This window comes from Sarcophilus harrisii, chromosome 2 (genome assembly GCF_902635505.1).
Source record: "Sarcophilus harrisii chromosome 2, mSarHar1.11, whole genome shotgun sequence".
Taxonomy (NCBI): domain Eukaryota; kingdom Metazoa; phylum Chordata; class Mammalia; order Dasyuromorphia; family Dasyuridae; genus Sarcophilus; species Sarcophilus harrisii.
The window spans coordinates 516,796,844-516,813,055 of record NC_045427.1 but is presented as its reverse complement, the minus strand read 5'-3'; the positions used below and the strand labels follow the sequence as shown (position 1 = coordinate 516,813,055).

Here is a 16,212-nt window from a genome sequence, read left to right as displayed (position 1 = left end):
TGAAAAATAGAGATGAGTTTATAAAAGTGTGGGACCCAAAGAATCCACTTGTACTGCTTTACCAAAAGAATGATATTTGTTAACACGTGTAAAGGACTGAACACTGTGCCGGGCACATTGTGCTATATAAGCACTATTATTAGTATTTGAAAGGGATGACATTTATACCTTCCTCCATGACACTAGTAAAGATGTTGAATAGTTCAAAGATAAGGACAGATTTCTAGGAGTGCTCCGCTACAGAACTTCTGCTGGGTTGACATCAACTGATTAATGATAACTCCTTTGGGTCAGTCATTCAGTCTTGAATCCACCAAATTGCACTGTATTCTAGCCCACATCGCTTCCTTTTTTCTACAAATATGGCATAGGAGACTTGAAAATTCCCCATTAAAATACTGATATATTTTGTCATTTCCATGCATCACAAATTTTCAAGTTTGACAATTCATCAATCAAATCTAGCAATTCTTTCTTTCAGTTGGGAACTCATTTGTCTGTGACTGGTGACTTGAGCTCACTGATATCAGCGAGGTGTTCTCTTATCCCTCACACATGTCTTGAGTTTTAACTCCTTGTTAATTTTTTTCTATTCTTATTTGGAACACATGCCAATTTTGTATTAGTCCTCATTTTCTTGCCCTTTCTTCCATTTCTGTTTATGACTTTTCAAAGCTTCAATTATATTATTAATTTCCTCTATATTCACACAAGTCTTCTTAGACTACTGCCCTTTTTCTTTATTCCCGGAATTGTGTTATCATTAGAATTTAGATGCTCCGAGCATCCTGTCCCATCCCATACCATCCTATTCCAGATACTACTTCTGTAAAATTTTGGATGATATCAGGATCCATTCTTGAAACTCTGCAAATCAAGCTCCCTAAATCTATGATGGATATCAGAATTCCCTTCTATTTATTACAAACTCTAAGGTGCTGTGGGATTATTCTTCTCAAATTTCTATCATTTCTGCTTTAATCATAAGATCTTCCTTTTGATCAGAATCATGTATAAAAGGCTCTCCTTGTCGCTGCCTCCATATTTTGAAGAATAAAGTTTCAATTAAGACAAAGAATTTAAAATCTTCTCTGCATGGCAAGAATCCCAGAAGATGTTTAGATAGTTGAAGTCTCCAATAAAGACAATGTGCTAGTTACCAACCAATTTCTTTTTTAAAACTTAAAAAAATTTTAATTTAATTTTTTTTTTTGCAAGGCAGTTATCATTAAGTGACTTTCCCAGAATCACACAGCTAGGAAGTATTAAGTGTCTGAGGCTGGATTTGAACTCAGGTCTTCCTAACTCCAGGACAAGTGCTCTATCCACTGCATTATCTAACTATCCCTCCAATCTAGTTCTGAAATAATCGTATTTTTTCCTTCTGGCTGGGATTTGTAATATAGTCTCATCATAATATTCCTTTTATTTCTCCTTCCAGTGATCTTCAATAGATGTTCTCCGTCATGCTTACCAGTTTCCTACATAAATCTATCTTGGTATAAAATTGCTTCTTTCATCAATTAGTTCCATTTGAATATGGTATACCCTCCTGTATCTATAATCACATATTAGCCATAAGTCATATGCCATCCATTCCTAGTGACATCAATGAAGTAAAATTTACTACCTTTGGCAAAGAATTCTAGTTTATTTATTTCCCATACTGGGGGGATTTTTGTAGAACCATTTGAGGTCATGAGTTTTATTATTGACCTCTTTTTCTAATATAGTCTCCTGTGAATTCGTGATTCTCTCCACTAATATTATTCCTATGTATTTTTCTATGATAACTGCCTTGGTAGATGTATGAACAGTTTTTACTCTAATTCTTCTATTTTCAATTTATATAGACCTTATGATCAAATAACAAAATTTCCCTAAAAAGATTTTTTTTAAAACTGACTCTTGTTTTCCATTCCTGACCAAGAGTCAATCATTCCTCTATTTTAAGTTGCAGTCTAGAAATCTACATCCTGTTCTCAAATTCCTTCTTTCTAAACCAGCTGTTTCATTCCTAAATTGCTTTTCTAATGCTCTTTAGGTTTTCATTTCCTTGTGAGAGAATTCATAATATGGTAGCATTCAAACATAGATCTCTTGACTCCAAGTCCTGTAGGATTCTTCTTTCCTTCCTCCCTTTTCTTCCCTCTCCCTCTCTTTTCTTTCCTTCCTCCCTTTTCTTCCCTGCCTCCCTCCCTTTTCTTTCCTCCTTCCCTCCCTCCTTCTCTCCTTCCTTCCTTCCTTCCTTCCTTCCTTCCTTCCTTCCTTCCTTCCTTCCTTCCTTCCTTCCTTCCTTCCTTCCTTCCTTCCTTCCTTCCTTCCTTTCCTTCCTTTATATACAATCAGTGTACTAACTCCTTCAAACCACCTATGTTCCATCTACTTGGGAGAGAACAGTGTAGTTGCCTTTATACTTTTCGGACCCAGATTTCTTTTTAATCTTAGCTATTTCAGGACACCTGCTATCTCATCAAAATGATGTTTCATAATTTGGACCATGCTAAATAAACTTTTTTGTACAAAAGATTTTTTCATTGGGGAATGTGGGAGGAAGAAAAATTTATTTTTGTTAATTGAAAAAAAGTTAAATTAAAAATAAATTAAAGAAAAATTACTAAGTGTCATTATCTAATACTGCCAAACTTAGGAAAGTTAAAGCCCATGGCAATGTCTGTCTCTGCTTCCTCTTGCCATTACCCTATGACACTTCCATAGAAGTAAAATCAGGTTAAAGAAAACCTCAGCATTAACCTTAAAGGGGAAGAAAGGAAATGTTGTCAAAGGGCCACTTGTAGCTAAAAGAGATGTATGTGTATTGTAGGAAGAAGGGACCCTATTCCAAGATTAGTGGTATGTGAATGAGTTAATATACTAATTGTATGCAAATGAAAACTTTAAAGTTTTGGTGGGGGGTGTTGTTGTTTAAATCCATGGGTTCTAGACAATTCTCAGATGAAGAAATTGAAACTATTTCTAGTCATATGAAAAGATGCTCCAAGTCATTATTAATCAGAGAAATGCAAATTAAGACAACTCTAAGATACCACTACACACCTGTCAGATTGGCTAAGATGACAGGAAAAATAATGATGATTGTTGGAGGGATGCGGGAAAACTGGGACATTGATGCATTGTTGGTGGAGTTGTGAAGCAGATCCAACCATTTTGAGTAGTTTGGAGCTATGCTCAAAAGTTATCAAACTGTGCATACCCTTTGATCCAGCAGTGTTACTACTGGGATTATATCCCAAAGAGATTATAAAGAAGGAAAGGGACCCGTATGTGCCACGAATGTTTGTGGCAGCCCTTTTGTAGTGGCTAGAAACTGGAAACTGAATGGGACGTCCATCAGTTGGAGAATGGCTGAATAAATTGTGGTATATGAAAATTATGGAATATTACTGTTCCGTAAGAAATGACCAACAGGATGATTTCAGAAAGGCCTGGAGAGACTTACCGAACTGATGCTGAGTGAAATGAGCAGGACCAGGAGATCATTGTATACTTCAACAACAATACTAGATGATGACCAGTTCTGATGGATCAGGCCATCCTCAGCCGAGATCAACCAAATCATTTCTAATGGAGCAGTAATGAACTGAACTAGCTATGCCCAGAAAAATAACTCTGGGAGATGACTAAAACCATTACATTAAATTCCCAATCCCTATATTTATGCACACATGCATTTTGATTTCCTTCACAAGCTAATTGTACAATAATTCAGAGTCGGATTCTTTTTGTACAGCAAAATAATGTTTTAGTCATGTATACTTATTGTGTATCTAAGTTATATTTTAATATATTTAACATCTACTGGTCATCCTGCCATCTAGGGAGGGTGGGGGGTTAAGAGGTGAAAAATTGGAACAAGAGGTTTGGCAATTGTTAATGCTGTAAAGTTACCCATGTATATATCCTGTAAATAAAAGGCTATTAAATAAAAAAAAATTAAAAAAAAAATAAATCCATGGGTTCTTGCAGTTTGCTCCCCATGCTTCTTACTTCTCCCTCCCAGTTCTTCATCACCTTCAGCCTTAGGAGCAGTGAAGAGCAGAGATAAGTCTGTATGTACAAATATAGGGACTAAAATGTTCACTTGTTTTTGCTTTCCCTAGAAGATGCCTTTTCTCCTCATGACTAGCATCCATCACATCTCAGAGCTTCTATAATGATAAGTATCCATCTCCTTTGACATTTTTTAATATCCCAAAGGCACCTTCCCTTTGGAAAGTCATTAAAAAAAAGAGCTCTCTTGTCAAATGTTCTGAGTTCAGGACACAGAAGTTTTGGTCAAAAGTACTGAGGACTTTCAGCTTGAGAAGAAAAGCCTGAGTGGGACATAAGAACTCCCTTTGAGTATTTGAAGAAGAATTGGGTGTGTTTTGTTTGGCCCCAGAGGAAAGCACTGGGGGCCACTAGGCAGGAAATGGTAAAAAAGTGAAATTTAGGCCTGAGGAAAGGAAACACTTCCTCTGGAGCAGAGCTAGCCAAAAGTGAAATGAGTTATCTTAGGAAACAGTGGGTTTCCCTTCATGAAAGGACTATGAAGATCTAGGGATCACTTACAAGCTTCTTTTTCAGGCATGGGCTGAAGTGCATAGCCTTTGAATTTCCTCTCAACTCTGATATTCTGTGATTCTCAATTTAGGAACCAATTTTGTCCCTTTAAGCAGGACCAGCTTTATCATAAGTGGAATGGGTGGTTGCCCATTTAACGTGTCTTAAGGGGTTACTTCAGTCTCCCCACTCCTCATCAATGTTCCCTTGAAGCAAGCTGAATTTTTTCCTCTTTTCTTGTGGGACAGTGCCTAAAATTTTTGTATTTAATCTTGGTCAACAAGTCATCTCTTTTAAAATACAAATATCCCTGAAAAGAGTTTGGGTAGTAGCTTCTTGAGTTTGAACATTTTAAGCGATGGTTCCAATGGGATTAGATCAAAACAGAAAAATTTTAAATGCTAAAGGCATTGGTGTCTCAATTAAAAAAAAAAGGAATCTCCTATAGAGAGACAGCCAACTAACATTCTCCTAGCAGACTCCCATCTGAAATCATTCATCAAAAGCTCTATGTCCAAAGATATTTTTAGCAGCATTTTTGTCTTTGCATAAAAATTAGAAACAACCAAAAATCTAAGAATTAGGGAATGATTGGAGAAATTATGGCATATGCATGGACAGTGCTCAACTTAGATCCAGTAAATCTTGGATTCAAATCCTGTTGCTGACACTTGTTTAGTTCTATATGTAAAGCAAACCACAGAGTTGTGGAGTTCATTAACGTCATGGGATATTATAATGTAAGTAAGGTTGGTAAATAGGAAGAATATAAAGAAATCTGAGGAAACCCATTTAAACAATACAAAGAGAAGGGAGCACAGCCAAAAGAACAGAATAGTGAACTGAATACAACCGCATAAAAGGAAATATTTATAGGCAGAGATAGGGATGAATGGATGAAAGGAAAGTTAAAGGGGTCACAGAGGGGGCAGCTGATAATTTTTGTGCTGATGTTGGAATCCTTGTCTCTTCCACTTACTACTTATGTAAGTGGGCAAATCATTCATCTCCTGGGATCTTTGGTTCTTTACTTGTAAAAAGAGGGGGTAGAACCAGATGACAAAGCTCCCCAAGGTTTATATATGATTCTATGATTTGTTGTTGTTGTTGTTGTTGTTGTTGTTGTTGTTTGTTTGTTTTTAGTTTGGTTTTGGAGAAACAGTTGGGGTTAAGTGACTTGCCCAGGTTTACATACCTAGTAAAAGTTAAAGTGTCTGAGGTTAGATTTGAATTCAAGTCCTCCTGACTCTAGAGCCGCTGTTCTATTGCACCATCTAGCTGCCCCCTATGGTTTCTATTTTATGGGAGGAAACATAATAAATAATAATAATAGCATTTATATAGTACTAATTACAATAAATAATAATAATAGCATTTATATAGTACTAGTTATGTGTTAGGCAAAGTGCTAAGTGCTTTATAGAGCCTATCTTATTTAGTTTTCAGAACTATACTGGGAAATAGATGCTATTATTACCCCCATTTTAGAGTTGAGGAAACTGAGGCAAACAGATTAACTAGCTTGCCCAGAATCATATAGCTGCTTAGTGTCTAAGGTTAAATTTGAATTCAGATCTTTTCTGCTCTAGGCACTATGGTCTGTGCACTATGGCTCCACTTAGTGGCCTATGAGATTAATAGATTTAGGGTTGAAAGGGAATTTTTACAAAATGTAAATTTTTATAAAATTTTACCAAAAAAATGGAGGCTCAAAGAGGGTAAATAATTTGCATCAGGTCATCAGGTAACAGAGATAGAATTTAAATCAAGGTTCTCAGACACCAAAGTCAACATTGTGCTACTCTGCCACCAATCGGCCATTCACACTTTAGTGTGACTTAGTTTCCTCTTAATATTCTTGCTTTCCTCTTAATATCTATCTGGCTGCTATTTGATTGTAAGAGATGGACTTTTTTAGGAAGAGATAATATTGGTGGTAGGGACAAAGTGGGGGAGGGCAGAACTAGATGATTTAGGGGACTTTGGGGCATAGAGAAGCATGAGGACACTTAGGGAAGGGAGAACAAGTGGGAAAGGGGTGCAAATAACATCTGAGGACTTAGCAATTTTGCTGAGAGAGCCTTGCCACCAAGTGTATAGGAGGAGGAAGAAGCTTGAAGTCAAATACAAATATGACCATTAGGCTCACTACCATGCATTACCCAAAGGAAGTCATGGTGTTTATTTGTAAAAGTTGTTGAAAAGAGTGTAGAAAAATGCTTTTGGAATGATCGTAAAAATCATAGAGCTTAGAGCTTAGAAAGAAGCTTAGAGGCTATCTGGACCAACCCCTTGTTTTGTCATTTTTTAGTCGTGTCTGACTCTTCATGGCCTCATTCGGGATTTTCTTGGCAAATTAATTTGATTTTTTTCTTCTTCATCTCATTTTATAGAAGACACTGAGCAAATAGGGTGAAGTCACTTGTCCAAGGTCACACAGATAGTAAGTGACTGAGGCTGTATTTGGACTCAAAAAGAGTCTTCCTGACTCCAGGCTTGATGCTTTCTTCACTGCCATCTAGCTGCCAAAATTTTTGTTCATCTCTTTAACTTTTCATTTTGCAGAAAAGGAAACTAAGACAAGAAAAATCAAGTGTCAGAATCAAAATTTTAATTCAGATTTTTTTTGACTCCAAATACAACGGAATGAGGCTGGCTCACAGAATATCATTGGCAATGATACTAAATTGTGTGCCACTCATGGAGAATTCATTGATCAGTGCTTAAAGCAATTCTATTCCTGTGAAGTAGTGCACTAGGAGAAAAGTGAATTCTGCTTTAAGGGAACATTGAAACCTATCTACCACTTCCAGTCAAATTCAGGTGCCACCTCCTTCATAAAGCTCTTCCCTGATCCATCCAGCTCACAGGCTTCTCAGAATTCCTATGGCACTACTCTCTAGTACTCACTACACACTTCTTGGTCAGTTACCTTTTAAAATGTATATGCTCTATCTCTTTAATTAAACAAGAAAGCTCCTGAGGAGGGAGGAAAACCTAAAACTAGATCTTATATATCTATGTATTTCTAGAGCAATTTCACATAAAGAGAGTGCTTACCAATCAATTCTTTGCTCACTGATGATTAAGAAGTCCAAATATACAAAGTCCCAAATTCACTCAGGATTCCCCTAAAAAATAATTGGTTACCTGTTCTCTGTTTAAATTGTTTAAACTTCCAGTGACAGGGGGTCCGCTAAAAGAACTAAGACTTTTTTTCTACTTTACATTGAGCTGAAACCTCCATCTTTAGTTCACACCAGAGTAATTATGACATAGGAGATAAAGGAAGGACTCAGGAGTTAAGAAGACCAAACTCCAAGTCCCCTCTCTGAAATGTACAGATTTGAAGAACTTAGGTAGGCCACAACCTCTCAGTGCTCCAGGCAACTCTATAGCTACCAGTTACTGATTCCCTAGAGATCATTTCCGGGCATCGGGCATTTCTTAAACCATTGAAATCACAGGTCCAATTAAAAAACAAACAAACAAACAAAGAACAACAAAATTAAACCTTCCACTGAAGAATGTGGCTCTCCTCGGGGAACACCAGAGAATAGAGTTAATTCCTTTTCCACATGACACCATTTCAAATACTTGGAAACAGCGATCTCATTCCCCGAGGTCTCTTTTAGAGGTTAATCACCACCAGTTTCTTCACATAATATAGTTTTCCAGACACCTCCTCCCCTCCCCCATGCACTATAGCCTGGCGGTATCCTCTTAAAATGCGATGCCCAGAACTGTAATACAATACTATGGGTTTCAAAAAAACATCACCATCTGTTTTACCAAAAAAAAAAAAAAAAAAAAAAAAAGATTTTTTTTAAATGGCAAGTAAATTTCTAAACATCACCCCCACACACACACACCTCATTGGAGTTAAATTTTTTTTTTGAAAATTTCATTTATATATGAATATTTTCTCCAAGGGTCATCCATACAGAGTGTAATAAAATTCCATTTGTGTGACCATTTCAGATCTTTTTAAGATTATTTGCACTCAAGTCACTTCTTTAACAATTGCCATAGGTATTTGGAAGTAGAATTGGAAAGGGATCTTGGAGACCATTTATTCTAGTCGTCACAAGAAGTAAGTTTTAGTCAGGATTCGAACCCACCTGATACACAGGAATTGAGAATTAGAGCTGCAAGGGACCTTAAATATTATCTTGTCTAGCTCCTTCATTTTACAAACGAGGAAACAGGTCCAGACTTGCTCAAGTGTAAAAAAAATGGCAGAAACAAGATTTGAGCCCTTGTCTCAATCGGAAGCCAGGATTTTCCATTCTCTAGCTGGGGCTCACTGGGCTCTGGCTTTGTAGGGGTTAGACACCTCTCTCCCTCCTCTCCCTTCATCTTCATTTAAAAAAATATATAGTTTCCAAATCACGAAAAACCCTGCCATTGACTGCAAAGCTCACAGGAGCCCACCGCACCCTTCCGGGGTCTGGGCAATGGACAAAGCACGTGCCATCCAGAAGTATTTAACTGATCCCAACCACCCGGGAGGGGGACAGCCAGGACCCCCGTTGTTAGCCGCAGAGCTGAGAGCCCTCTGGGTCGGTAGGAGCCTGGAGTATTGCTTTAGGGCTTGTGCGCACAAAGTAAACCCAAATTTGTCAACGTGTTATATGCTTGCACACATGGTCTGGATTAGTCGGAGGAGGGAGCCTAGGCTGCGGCTTGTCTTGGATTATTAAGTAATTGCATAATTCGGAAGGGGGCAAGGAAGAGAGAGAGAGAGAGAGAGAGAGAGAGAGAGAGAGAGAGAGAGAGAGAGAGAGAGAGATGAGAAGAGAAAGGAAGAGTGGAGACGCTCCTTTTTCGCCCGGGGTATCCTATGACGTTTCCAGTGGTCCCTAAGGAACCAAAGCCAGCTAGTGCAGCTATCTTGAGGCAGGGGATTCCGTTACCCGAGTGATGGGCAACATGGCCCTTCCCCCACCCAGTCCCAGCCAGATTTGAACTACTTCTAAAGCGGGAGGCTCCAGCAGCGGTTCCAATGCATCCAGATCCGATCGGAGAAAATTGTTAAACCCGGGGCAAGGGTCTAGCCTGCGGAAACTCTCAGACTGGACTCCAGAAATAAAAGGCGAGAGAGTCCTCAACTCATGCCTCCCCATCCTAGCTGAAAACCAACTTCGCCGGGCAACCTCGTGGACTGCACCAGTTCTCCTCACTTTGGAGGGGGGGGGTTTCCATCCCCCCGAAGCTCTAGAGCCTTCCTAGGCTCTGGTGAGTCTTTATCATCCACCCCCTCCTGCTCTAACTCTCCACTTTCTCCTTTAGGCAGCCCCGGCTTGGTCCAGCCTCCCGGGACCAGGAGATGTAGCAGTGACAGCTCAGGAGCTGTTTCTATAGGACAGATGCTAATCGTTCCGTCTACCTGTTCAACTTTCAAAGACCAAAACACAAATCCCAACAAAATGCAGCCCTAGGCTCCAAGCAGCCTCTACACCCCTTTCTCCTTTAAAGACACTTTAATTGATATTAGACTCAACAGAAATTCCTGGAAAGGTTTAAGTCCTTACGCGTCGCTCTGAAAGCCTCCGGGCGCCCGGAGTGCGGACAGACCGAATCCCTACAGAATCCCCCATGCGCAGTGGAGGTGATGGTGGTGGTAGTTGGGACTCAGGAACTGAGACCCCGAAGGCGGCACTTACCTGGCCATAGGCTGAGCACCCAGGCTACCAAGAAGCCTTTGGGCAAGGCCATGGCAAGTGCTACTGGGGCTACCGGGTCCTCTCGCTCAGACCAGCCGCTGGAGGCAGTGAGCCAGTGTCAGCCTGCTGCGCTGAGGAGAGTTTTGTCTTTGCCCCAGCTCCCCTCAGGCTCCCTGACAGGAGCAGTTCATTGAGAGGAAGTGGGAGGGGTCTAGCAGAGCCGGGAGGAGGGAACGAGGACACTCCTCCAATTCGGGAATGCTGGCTCTGGCCTTTCAGCTCCAGTACGGGCAACTGCCCAGCCCCTGGCTCACAGCGCTCCCCCTTTCACCCCCACCCTCTAGGGCTCGATTTTCCACATGCTCATCCCCCCCTCCTCAAACTTCTAAGATGGAGAAATTTAAAAAAAATTATCAAATAAGATAATATGTGTAAATATACAAAGCAAATTGTAGACCTCTACAGTCTCATTGTTAATAATTGTTAACCTCATTGTTAATAATAATTACCTTACACTTGTATAAGACTTTTGCTTTCCAAATGACTTTTACATTCATTCTTTCATCTTATCCTTTCAACAAGTAGTAATGGTAATTTCCATGTAGAGAGATGTTTTAGTCTTTTCCTGAAAGCATTTTAGATATGTTAGCTCATGATCTTCACAACAACCTGGTAAAGTAGATGCTATTAACAGCTCCGTTTTGCAGATGAGGAAACTGAGGTAGACAGAAGTTAAGGACTTGACCAGCTGGCACACAGCTTGTAAATGCCCCAGGTAGGATTTGAACTCAGGGCTTTCTGACTCCAAGTCCAAGCAAGTGAATCACAGTATTATATAAAGAGCTGGGAGGATGGTGACTAATGTTTTTTATTTGACAGAAAAGAATGAGATTTGCAGAGGTGAAACAATTTGCCCAAGGTCACACACAGAGAAAACTGATAGAATCTGGATTTCAATCCAGGTCTTCTGAGCCCACAGATAAAGGCTCGATTCCTCTTTTCTTTAAAAAACTTTCCTTTCCTTTTCTTTAAAAAACAAACAGACAACAGGGACAGGGGAGGGTAAAGCCCAAGATATGCATTTGGTCTAGATCAAGTTTAGAAAGTTAGGAATTTTCATAGCTCAACCAAGGGACCTGACTACTTGAATTGTCTCACCAACTTTAGTAGCAGTAGTAACATTACACAAAGCTAGATTCTACAGAAGGATAAAAAGGTATTTGTTGAATAAAAATGATCACTTTCACTTTTTGTGACTTTTTAATGTGTCTTAATTGTTTATATTCTGGTTAGGTGTCTCAAAAACGGGAGTGACCCATGCCTCTGATTAGTCCTGTACAATATATATTTAAAATACCAGGAGAGCTGGAAAAGCCACCACCGTGCAGGAGGCCACGGCATCTGATTGCTTATTTGAAGGAAGCTTGGAATTCTATAGGCAAAGATGAGAAAGCGCAATCCAGCTATTTTCATAAAGATGAACAGATTGGGAAATACCTAATATATGATATCAGCCTTTCCTTGGGACCATACAATGACTGAGGAGTCCTGAAAGATCTTTGATTCAAAGCCAAATTCTGCATTTGACATCTTCCTGCCCCCATGATCATCATGTGTTTTAAAGGTAAGTGGGATTTTAGAAATTATTCAATCAGAATCCCTCATTTTATATGTGGGGAAACTGAGGCTCAGAGAATTTAACTCATCCAAGGCCACACAGGGAGAAACTAGTAGGTTCTTTCCCCTGTCTTCCCCAGCCCTGTCTGTTTTGCTGTCTTCCCCAGTCCTGTGTTGCCTAATCTTGCAAAGGACTGCTTTATGTTTTCTCCCCCACACCCACACGCACATGCAGTTATATCCTGAGGTCCTCCCTTTTGCTCTCCCCCTGTTTCCATCAAAATAAATGTTTCTTACCTGCAGGTATCAGGAAGAAAATAATCCTTACTAGACTAATTTATATTAATGTTAATGACTAGTATTTGGAAGTTAACAAATGACTCCTCTTGGTAGAATGTAAGGGAACATGATAGAAATGAAATAAAGAAGTTTAGGCAGTACAGAAGTGAGATATGGAGAGAAGAATCTTTTGTCAGAACCCACAGGCAATCACTTATTCCATTTGTGTCTGAGGGCAGGTCAGAGATAAGTATGATACTGTTACAGATGCCATTATTCATCCCCTCATATGTTCCCACTCCTGCCGTTGCTCCCATTGCCTACACGGTGTCCTCAGTTCTCATGACACTCACTCATAAAGTGCTTCCACATAATCCCTCACCCTCAGCTGTGACCACCAGATGTTCACAACATGTGGGTGACTTCACCGGGATGAGCTCAGGATGTGCATAGAGGTTTATCAACTTGTTATGGTTATTAGATAAGGGTCCTTTTAAGGCCCAGAAATTATAAAAGTTTCCCAGGTACGTAGTTCTGTGGAGAGAGTACTGGATCAAGGTAGCCTCTAACCCCTGGCTTTGTCATTAGCTTGCCAGGTGGCTTTGGCCATTTCTCCCTTTTGCACCTCAGTTTCCTTATCAGTTAAATGAAGGAGATGGAATGTGATGTTAGAACTAGAAGGACCTAAATGAAGAGAGTGGGGGATTATTTCCAAGAGGGCAATGAGGTTCTGTGACTAGATGAAAGAAACTGTCTTATTAGTGTTTTCTTGGGGGAGGGTGGAAGGGTGAAGCATCATTGTTCTTAACCTGTCAGACACTGCTCAGTGGCCCAGCTTTCTTAGGAAGATTCTTGCCTTTCATTACTGGCTTAAAAAAATGAATGCAAAGGTCACTCACTCTTTCTTTCTCTACCAACAATCAAGATGCACACTTTGGCAGTCTATCCAGCTAAGTATCTAAAATGTTTTAGGTGCTTTCTCAAGCAATGAATGAATTTTATTTTTTATTTTTAATAAATACATAATATTTATTAAAATAATATAATAAAATGTAAATAGTAGAATTCTATGTAGTTACAGATTGGGGAATATCAAATGCACAACACCAAGAAAGCCTTTGGGACCAAATAATGCATAAATGAGAGTACTGTATAATGATAGAAAGATAGGAAATGATATCTTTAGACCTGTGCTTTTAGGAATATACTTTGGCAACTATGTGGAAGATGAATTGAAATGAGGGAGACTGGAGGCAGAGAGAAGAAGTAGAAGGCTATTGCAAAGGTCCAGCTGAGAGATAATAAGAACCTCAGCTTGGGTAATGAATGAGTAAAGTGCATGGGAGGCATGTGAGAGCTGTTGTGATGGGAGAATTGAAGAGGCTTGAAAACCAAGAGGCTATGAAAGGTAAGAGAAAATGATTAGGTGTGGATGATTCTATAGTTTCAAACCTGTATTATTAGAAGGTTATTAGAAGGTTCGGCCCTTGGCAGAAATAAAGAAGTTAGGAATAGGGCTGAGTTTTTGGCAAAGACAATGAGTTCTATTTAAAGTATATTGAATTTGAGATGCCCACTGTTCATCCCATTGAAGATGTCTTCTAGGAGTTGGTGATGTGGGACCAGACCTCAGGAGAGGAGCTAGGACTGGTTATGTTACTCCAGTAATTACCTGCATAAAGATTATAACTAACCCATGGAAGTTAATAAAATTATCAAGAGAAAGAGGAAGAACTCTCTAGACAGAAGTTGGTCATTCCAGGGAGAAGAAACAACTTGAAAAGTATAGGATAGAGCAAAGCTTCTTAAACTGTGGGTTGCAACCCCATATGTCATCATGTAATTGAATGTGGGGGTTGTGAAATTATGATTTATTATCAATACATGTTTGATTTGTACAACTATTTTATTTACTTATATGGAGTGACATAAAAATTTCTTGGACAAAAAAGGGGGTCATAAGTGGAAACAGTTTAAGAAGCTCTGGGATAGAGAACTGAGAGACTCTCTGGACCAGAGTGAAATCTTGTCCTTCACAAAAGATCTTTGTGGCGCTCCCACATTCTGGACTGTCTCTGGGCTCTCCTGAACAGTGCCCAGGCCTGACTTGGAAAAGAAAGTGAGGGGAATGCAAGAGTCTACCTCCTTAATGAGACATTTGCTATTACTGAGACCTAGTTAATAGCAAGGACAAGATTTTGATCTTATTTTTCCAGACATACTTAAATGGGCTTGTGATCTCACATAGCTGAATGTTCCTTCAGTAATGTAGAACACAGTCCGTCCAGGCTTGTATATATTATGTAATCCTTATTCACACTCTCCAGCGAGTTTGCCAAGCCAGAATCTATACATAATGTCAGAGGCCATCCTTGATTTCTCCTGACACGTCTAGTATACCAGTATAGCTCTCGGACTATTCTTTTGACATCTCTTTAACTCACCATAGGGATAATTTTTTTATAATGAATTTTCACCTTTTAATATTTGAGTTGTCTGTGCAGCTAGATGGTGCAGCAGATAGGGCACCAACCCTGGAATTGGGAGGACCTGAGTTCAAATTTGACCTCAGACATTTAAGACTTAATAGCTGTGTGACCCCAGGCAAGTCACTTAACCCCAGTTGCCTCACCTCCTCAATTTTTTTGAGTTGATTCATTGTATCATTAAAAAAACAAAAATAAATTTGTTTTTGTTTTTCTATCTCTATTCTTCCCTTATTCCTTCCTTTCATTGTAAGTTCCTTGTAGAACTTAGAGCTAGCCAAAAGCCATAACAGCTTTCTAATTTGATGGAGAAGGTATACTCCTTCCTTCTCTCCTCTCTTCTCCTGCCTTCCTTTTTTTCTTCACCTTTTTGTCACCTTTTTTTCTGTCACTTTCTTTTTCTCTTTTTTCTATTGCCTTTTTCTTTCTCTCCTTTTCTCCATCTTTCTTTTGCTTCTATATCTAAGTAATCTGACATAGATGGCTCTCAATTATCTGGATGCAGATTATCCATCTTGTGAAATTACTATGCCAAATTTGGCATAGTATTTGGCATAGTAATCATCCCTCAAAATCCCTCAAAAACCCTCCTTCAGTGACATCCATTACACTTCTGCATTTCTGGTCAAGATAGTTTGTGTTCATGAAATAAAAACTATTAAAAAATCAATCCAAGCAAAATATACCTGCAAAGCCAAGTCTGCTGCTTTTATAGGACTACTTTTTTGTTTCACATTACTGATTTGAATGATCATAATCAAAGCTTTTGTAGTAGTAAAGATAATTGAAAGTTGGTATATCTGTTAACAGGCACTGAGACTACACCTCAACTCTCTCGAGTTTCATCTTAGGTAGCAACCAGACAGATGCCTTGTGACTTTCCAAACTGCTATCTGCTTCTACATCATACACAAAATACAAGAAGCTTTGGATATACTGTTCTTCTGAGGACAAATCCATAATCCCTGGATCATTTATTTCATTTCCACTTAGAAGGGACACTGACCAGAATTTATTCAGTGACCACTCTGTATACATAACCTATACCAAACCCGGGAAGTTACATCATAATCTTCATTTGTCAGGCCACAAGTATGTACAGCATCTACAATAAAGATATCAAAGAGAATGGCTACAGTGGTAACACAAACAGCCACTCTCGACAGATAAAGAAAGCATCTCTTTGAAGGAGAATTATATTGCAGTCTAAAAGGATAACTTTAAAAAAAAACTTTTAAGATTCTTCAGAGTAACATTTCTGTATAAAGTATTTTGCCCTATTTAAAAGAATTTTCATATGGATGAACCCAGGGTATGCAATCTATTGGAAGATTTCAATGTTCATCATTGTATCAGTAATGTAACTAATAATTTAAAATGTATCATTTTAAATATCTAAAATACATTTTTACCATGAGCATATTTTAATGAGGACAAAAATTAGGGGCAGTTAGGTGGCATAGTAAATAGACCCTGCAGTCAGGAAGACTTGAGTTCAAATCTGGCATTAGACACTTACTAGTTGTATGATCCCGAGCAAGTCACTTAATGTTGATTCCCTCAAAAAAATTGTTTTTAATAATAATGTTGCTGATGCATTC

The 16,212-nt window shown here is 39.0% G+C and overlaps 1 protein-coding gene across 1 annotated transcript in view; it reads right to left on the bottom strand.

Moving 5' to 3' along the window:
* The window catches only part of ITGA11 (integrin subunit alpha 11), a 187,153-nt gene extending 176,734 nt beyond the window's left edge, over positions 1-10,419 (bottom strand). Inside the window, exon 1 of the mRNA XM_031955317.1 lies at positions 10,230-10,419. Coding sequence (XP_031811177.1) covers positions 10,230-10,281 — 52 coding nt within the window. The 5' untranslated portion in view covers positions 10,282-10,419. The remainder of the gene's footprint in view (positions 1-10,229) is intronic.
* Positions 10,420-16,212: the final 5,793 nt, after the last annotated feature.